The 7,726-nt window shown below is 45.2% G+C and overlaps 1 protein-coding gene across 1 annotated transcript in view; it reads left to right on the top strand.

The window, feature by feature from the left end:
- Positions 1-7,726, top strand: part of CENPE (centromere protein E) — a 328,099-nt gene that overhangs the window by 136,548 nt on the left and 183,825 nt on the right. Inside the window, exons 35-36 of the mRNA XM_082248665.1 lie at positions 6,910-7,059; positions 7,309-7,623. Coding sequence (XP_082104791.1) covers positions 6,910-7,059; positions 7,309-7,623 — 465 coding nt within the window. The remainder of the gene's footprint in view (positions 1-6,909; positions 7,060-7,308; positions 7,624-7,726) is intronic.

Raw genomic sequence — 7,726 nt, 5'->3', positions numbered from 1 at the left:
TTTAAAGCACAATACTTTTAAATATTTGCTTCATAGTTTTCCCTAACTCGTTACCCCTTTTGCATTTTATTTAAATTTGGAATTATGTTTCATGGAAAAAGAAGCTCTTCAAGCCTCAGTACGGGCCCAGCTAAATAACCAGAATGTTAAGTATTGTTAAACTGGCATCAATCACTAAATGAATGACTTCAGCGTAGGCCTGATCTGTTACCAAACGATCCCCTTGTACAGCAGTTTGCTTGAAGCTCAATTTAGGTTTTATGCCCCAAAGCTTGACGTAGTGCCAAACTACTCCATAACATGTCTGGCTTGATATATAACACACCAGGAATTGGAACAGTATTGATGTGATGTAGCCAAATACTAGTAGTACATATTGATGGGCAGACAGTTTGTCAATAAAATGGTAATCCTTATTGATACATAGTACAAAACCGCTTTTTTTAGTGAATATAATTAGAACTACACTGCCAGGTCACGTTTTACTATCTATTTGAATTAAAACCATTCATAACATTATCACAAAAGTTATGTTACTGAATAACTTATTGTCCAAGTCACACAGCCCTGAAATAACATTTCTGAAATCATCTTGCAGTCAAGTGACTAACAAAATAAATTGCCTCTTTCGTTCATTGACGGCCACAGCTTCATATCTTCATTAGACGGATGGGTTATGCTGCGCTTCCTAGGAGTAGGACACTAGGTGGAAAAGGGTTAACAAAACTTAACTACACCCATGGGGCAGTCCCAGGGGGTATACTCCCACTTCCTGTTCCAGGATCTTAATTTTTTTTTTCTGCCTAGTCAGGAGTAAGGACCTAGCTCCCCGCTGGGATCTTTGGTCCTGGCATCTTTTTTCCTTTTTAAACTGAATTTCTTTCCTTTCATTTTTTTTCTACAGTCAAGTTGTTCCTGTGAGAACTTCAATCAACTGCCAGACTGGGTGATGCACCGGATATCCTAGATCCTTAGTCATCCCAGGTTGGCCAGTGAGCGCATGCAGGCCTTAGCTCTGCTCTAGGTCGGCCGCGACAGGGTCCCATGGAGGGACTGGCCCGCAAGTGCGACACCTCGCATGGACGCATGCAACTTGGTTGCGCCACAGCAGCCCCGGGGGTGCTGAGATGGGGAGGTGACCTGTCCGGAGTTAACCCCTGCCTGGCTCCTATGGTATGGTGAGTAGTGCCCCCGTGCCCTAGGGACTCTGGGGTGTCTGCGGGGACCTCCTGGGATCGGTAGGCCTCCTGGCTCCTCCCCCCCCCCCCATCATCTTCCTTCATTCTCCCTCAAACCCCCCCCCCCCCGGTTCCCTCTGTAGGGGTTGTTCCCCAGGTTGGTGGTGCGGCCGCTCAGCTGCCATGTTCCCGGAGTCGGCGGCCATTTTGCAGGTGACTGCCTGTAAGGCAGCAGCAGCCAATTTGCTGTAGCCGCCACGAGCGTTGAGGGGCGGCGACCTCTAGTGGTGGCACGACTGCTTCCCGCTTCCTTGCGCTCTTTCTCTCCCATTTCATCTTAGATGGCGGTGGTGAGTTCTGGGGGTATCTTCCACTCTGTTACTCGCAGGCAGTGGTGCCAGGACTTGTAGTCCCTCAGGTGTCAGTGTTGTGGGGTGCTTCAACTTATAGCTATATACTTGCATATTTACATTTTTTTGGGCACTGCAACACCAGTGTTCATGGAGCCTGCAGAATCATCTCGCCACCAGACCCACTCTCAGAGGGGGGTGGGATCCTCAGGGTCTCACTTGGCCATGGCGGCCATGATGGCCGTATTAGTCGTTAGTAACTAAAGTGGACCTGTTCTTGCAAAAAGGCCTGGCAAAAAGCGCCCTCCGCCTTCACCTGCCTCATCCACCTCTTCAGACTCTGAGGCTGAAATGGCAGCCGCGGAAGCTAGTCACCCCACGGGGTCTACGTCCACACACCTTGGGTGCTCGGATAGTGAGGATGAGTCCTCTTCCACCTCTGTGCATGAGAAAGGGCTGGTTGAAGCACTGATTGTGTCACTGCGAGAAGCTTTAAAGATGGAGGACGCAGCGGATGCTGCGTCAGCAGCTCCGGTATAATTTGGCACCTGCAGGCCATCCAGAGCCACTAAAGTGTTCCCTTTCCCAGTTTATTTTGACGAGATTTTCACTAGTCAGTGGGGGTTTCCGAAACGCATGGCTGGGATACCTAAGCGTTTTGCTAGGAGGTATCCTTTTGAAGAGTCTATTTTAAAAAAAAACTGACGGTACCACCGGTGGTGGACTCCCAGGTTTCTAGACTGAATAAAGTTACGTTACTACCAATACAGGATGCTCCGTCCTTTAAAGAGCCAGCAGATAGAAAAGCTGAAATCTTTGGTCTGCCATCTTTTCACCATGACGGGTTCTATCCCAAGACTGGTGTTTGCCATAACGTTGGTCTCTCAGACCCTGACAGAATGGGCAAAACTCCTATGCCAGGATTTGAAGGAGGGTCAGCATCCTCATGAAATGGTGGAGTTTGAGGACCAGTTGATACAGGGGTTGCCATACATTTGTGATGCGGCCCCGTTGGCCTGCAGAGCGTCGGTGACGGTGGTGACTATGCATGATATGGTTAAAATGTTGGTCTGTGGACCAAGCCTCCAAGAGGGTTCTGATAGATCTTCTTTTTGTAGGGGACCGTCTGTTTGGAGCCTCCATGGAAGAAATAATTATGGGGCTCACAGGAGGCAAGACACCTTGCTTCTGCAGGTTTCTAAAAGCAGAGAGCACCGCCGCAAGTGTGGCCCTGTTTTTTTTGCTCACAAGCGGCCTTTTTGCTCCACGGGTCGCAGGACAAAGGGTCAAAATCTTCTTCTTGTCCCTTCTCAGGGAGTTCCAAAAGACCCTGGGGTGGTAAATCCAAAGCGAGTCCTTCTGGCTCCGTGGACAAGACCTCTTCCGCCTAAAGGGACGCCCTCACCCCTTGTAGGGATGGGGGGACATCCTCAGTTCTTTCGGGACCCATGAAACTCGTTTGCCCAGGACAAGTGGATGCTTGAGTTGATTCAGTCAGGTTACAAAATTGAATTTCGATCCTTGCCCAGAGCAAGGTTGTCCCCCCCCCCCCCCCCTCTAATCTGAGTCTCTCTGCTGATCGGCTTCAAGGCCTTCTAGGGGCGGTGCAGGAAATGTTGTCACAAGATGTAATAGTCCCGGTTCCACTGTCGGAACGGTTTCAGGGGTTTTATTCAAACCTCTTCACGGTGCCCTGGAAGTAGGGGACAGTTCGACCAATCTTGGATCTCAAGGCCCTTTGCGGGTTCAGAAATTCAGAATGGAATCCATCTGCATGGTGATGGCTTCTCTTCATTAAGTGGACTTTCTGGCCTCCATCAACATCAAGGACGCTTACCTACATGTCCCGAACTACGTCAGGCATCAACGTTTTCTATGTCTTGCCATAGGCGAGGAGCACTATCAGTTTGTGGCGTTGCCCTCCGGTTTTGCTTCCGCTCCTCTGGTTTTCACAAAAGTGTTAGCCCCGGTGCTAGCCTTGCTCAGGCAGAGGGGGATTTTGGTACTGGGGTACCTGGACAATCTTCTAAAGGGCAGAATCGTCTTCTGTCCTGCAGGAGGATCTGGACATCACTGTGAAAACTGCAGAAGTTCGGTTGGACTCAGAATTTTTGAAAGTCAGCCTTAATTCCGTCTACCAAGTTGAACTTCCTGGGGCTGACTCTGGTGTTCCTCCCAGAAACAAAGCTCTTAAAATTGCAACATGCGATTTGGCTTCTACTGGCCAACCGTCGGTCGTCTCTCAGGACTAGGATACTATATAAAGTGAATGGTGCTGTGACACCAAAGGGTCAAAAAAATTCATAAAATATCAAAAATGCATAAAACAGTGACATGAAACTAATGAGTGTGTCATAAATAATAAAATGCATGGACTAACTAATGCAAAGTGCAATGTACAGCTCTTAGTCCAATATAACAATACATTTCATATAGTAAACCGTGCAATGTTGCAAAAGTCCATATGTGCAAACTCAGCAAAAAAAAATAAATAATAATAATTGGCAAACAAAATTGGCTATGCAAATTCATACAAAAATAGTAAAAAAAAAAGTCCATGAAGTGCAGCAATGGAACAGATGGTGCAAAGAGTGCAAACATAAGGTGCTAATCAGTGCTTGGCCAAAAGTGCTTGTGCTAATCCTCCACCAAAAGAAATATCCGCTCACCTCCATTTCTGACCCCTGTTTTACCAGAGGGTCAGAACCAGCATATTCCCAAAGGGGGATGGCAGCAATCCAATATCCCAGGAATCAAAGGCAGCCAGAGGTGGATTTCTCATCTGAATGTCTCAGACGTCCTCGGTGTGGATATAGGTGAAATGACAGCAAGATCTAATGCTCGGTTTAAAATTGTATTTGATCATAAAGTGTAACACTTACAAGAAAGGCACATAAGCTGTGCAAGCTAGAAAGGCACGTTAGGAATGGGTGTCCGTGAAGTGCATTGGGTGCAAGGCTCCGCCCCCCTATATGCGTTGCGTCACACATTGACGACTTCAGTAGGGGTGGAGTCAGCCTAATCATCCTATCATTTAAATAGTCCTCAATGGCTGTGAATCATTATGCACACCCCTGACCGTATAATTAATCAGTCGGATCAATTTTTTTTTGACCTTTTGGTGTCACACCACGGTTCCCTTTATATAGCATCCTACTCTCTTTATATAGCATCCTAGCAGTTTATTCTTAGTTTATTATGCTATTTGGTGCGGCACTGTTGTTGTTTTGGTTGTTTTGTTTTTTTTATTCCATTTATGCAGCGTTCGCATAATTAGTGCATGCAAGATGTCTGAACTGGCTGTGGTCGCCTTACCTGGCGGTTCACAGGGACAAAGTGGTGCTACGTCCCTGTCAGTGGTTCATTCCTAAGGTCGTTTCGGGGTTTCACTTAAAGACGCTGTGTTGCCTTTCGTTATGCCCTAAGCCAAAGCATCCGAAAGAGGTTGTATTGCATTATTTGGATGTGGTTCGAGCCATTAGGGTTTATTTGATGGGGACGGAGTCTATTCAGAAATCAAATTCCTTGTTTATCCTCACGGATAGCCCTCGTAAGGAGCAGGCTGCATCTGCCACGACCATTTCTAGATGGATCAGGCAAACAGTGGTGCAAACCTATTCAATTATGTGTCAGGACCCTAATTTCCCTGTTAAGGCGCATTCCACAAGGGCGCATAGTACCTCCTGGGCCTTTCGGCATTAGGCGTCAGTGGTCCAGGTTTGCAAAGCGGCAACCTGGGCGTTTGTACACGCATTCACCAAGTTTTACAAGGTAGATGTTTTTGCATCTGCTGATGCTGCCTTTGGCCGCAAAGTTTTGCAGGCTGCTGTGGCAGAGTCCTTTGCCTCTTGAGGGTGTTTTTTTTTTTTTTTCTGGTGAGTGGGCTCCAGTTTATGGTTGAGCTCCTGTTTTTCCTGGTTGGCTAAGTTTACTGTTTCTTTTGGGATGATGTCTAGAGCTGTGTTTCCCACCCCTCATACTGCTACTGCTTTGGGACGTCCCATCCATCTAAAGAAGATATGAAGCTGTGTATGTCAATGAACAAAAGAGAAAAATTAACTTGTCTTACCGTAAAATCCTTTTCTCTGATGTTCATTGATGGACACAGCACCCACCCCTCTGTGGAGTTGGGCTATGTATTCTTCTTACACTGCTTGTTACTAAACTGAGATCCTGAAACAGGAAGTGTTTTGTTAACTTTTGTTAACCCTAGTGTCCTACTCCTAGGAAGCGCAGCATAACCCATCTGTCTAATGAAGATATGAAGCTGTGTCAGTCAATGAACAGCAGAGAAAAGGATTTTATGGGAGGACAAAAATCCAGTTTTTGTTGTAAATGGAAGCCATGCCTCCAGAACTTCACTGAATAAAATTGTTTTCTATATTTATAAAGTGGGACAATTTAGTTTAGGTACCAAGAAAATTCTTTAGATGTACGATTCCCTATCAGTCGTTTAAACTTGCATTTTTGAATCGGCATGTAATATTTGATCTGGGCTCAACATGTGGTTACTTGGCAGAATTTAATTTTGATGTGTAATTCCAGTCAAAAACCTAACTAAGCTAAAATCTACTCCCTCACATATTCTAAGTCCATTCTATCTACCTTGTAAAGAGAGAGATGTCTATACATCTGGTCACATGATCTCCCAAACGACCAACTTCAGTGTAGAGGAGAGAGCAGGGACAATGGCAGCAGAGCCAGAGCAATGACATCACCCATAGGCTTACTATGGGGAATCCATTGTCAGCTGTCCCTCCTCTACACTGCAGCCAGCACTGGGACCCGATCATGTGACCAGACTGGAGCAACTTCAGAATGGGTAAGTAATAGACCTCTTTTCTTTCACAGGGTCGATAGAATAGGCTTATAATGGGAGAAGATTGTGGGTTACGTATATCTGTAAACAGAGTATACACTGTTTATCATCTGTCTGAACCACAAGAAAATGTATCATCTTGTCCTGGTCTTTATTGTTGTTTTCGCCCTGTGCAGTTTAAATATTTATGATTTGGCTTTCAAAATAGGCATATTATGTGCCAGTTCACACTAGGTCGCTCCAACTTAGGGGGCGACCTGTGAAATCACGTGCAGCGCGACTTCGGCGCAACTTGCACGGACTTCATAAAATTAATGTCAATCCAAGTCGCCTCCAGGTCGCCCCGAAGTAATACAGGACCCTTTTTCTAAGTCGGAGCGACTTGTGTCGCTCCTATTAGAGCCGGTCCTGTACTACTCAATGACCGCGACGGTGCATGACTTGCCAAGCTGACCAAGTCGCCTGACAAGTCGTATTAGTGTGAACCGGCACTTACACATATATGAAGGGGCTGAATATTATGTCAAATAAAATATTTTGTTTTACTGCACTTTGTCTGCAGTTTTCTCCAACACAGGAGGAGCTACAGAGATGCCAAGAGCTGCAGTATCAGGGAAATGTGGTGAATGGTCTAAGAATGCAGATTCCTGGTAGTGTCTCTGTACAGGACAAAGATGCCAGCACTGACTTGGTGCCATTCCTGGAAGGGCAGGTATGTCATTCTTTTTATTATATGAACTCTGAGAAAAGGAACTGCTTACCGAACAGGTGGTCTGATTCAGTATTGTACAGTCCACAGTGTTGGCTATCAGCACTCCCTATAGAAGTTATGTAAAATCCAGGAAAAGGCTTGCTCACCAGCCATTTGATCTAGAATCCCTAAAGATGACCAAAATGTTAGCTTTTTTTTTTTTTTTTTTAAAGATGGACCCTAATTAAAAGCTTGCTTAAAATGTTTTAGGCTCATGAACTCGAAGAACAGCTTCTGCAAAAGACATCGGAATATGAACAACTTCTTCAGATGAAGGACGTGCTTGAGAAAGACAAGAACAGCTTAAACTGCAAGGTAGATAGCCTAACAAATAGGATGACAGAGGCTCAGACAAATCTTGAGTCTCTACAGAATGAAAAAGACCAAACCGAAGAACAACTTTTTCATCTTCAACAAAAACTGAATGATGCTGTTCAGGACAGGGATGATCTTAAGATTGTACAAGAAAGATTAATTGATGAAATTGACCAACTGAAAAAGAATATAAAGGATAATAATGAAATGGTAATTTTTTTTATATTTTTTTTTCATTCCTTGAACTGTTTACCAGCTCTTGATGTTAACGTTACAGGGAGTGCTAATAGCTGTGTAAGTTCCATATGAGGCT

The sequence above is a fragment of the Pelophylax lessonae genome (assembly GCF_965119305.1).
Source record: "Pelophylax lessonae genome assembly, chromosome: 1".
NCBI lineage: Eukaryota > Metazoa > Chordata > Amphibia > Anura > Ranidae > Pelophylax > Pelophylax lessonae.
This window is presented reverse-complemented; position numbering and strand designations above follow the sequence as displayed.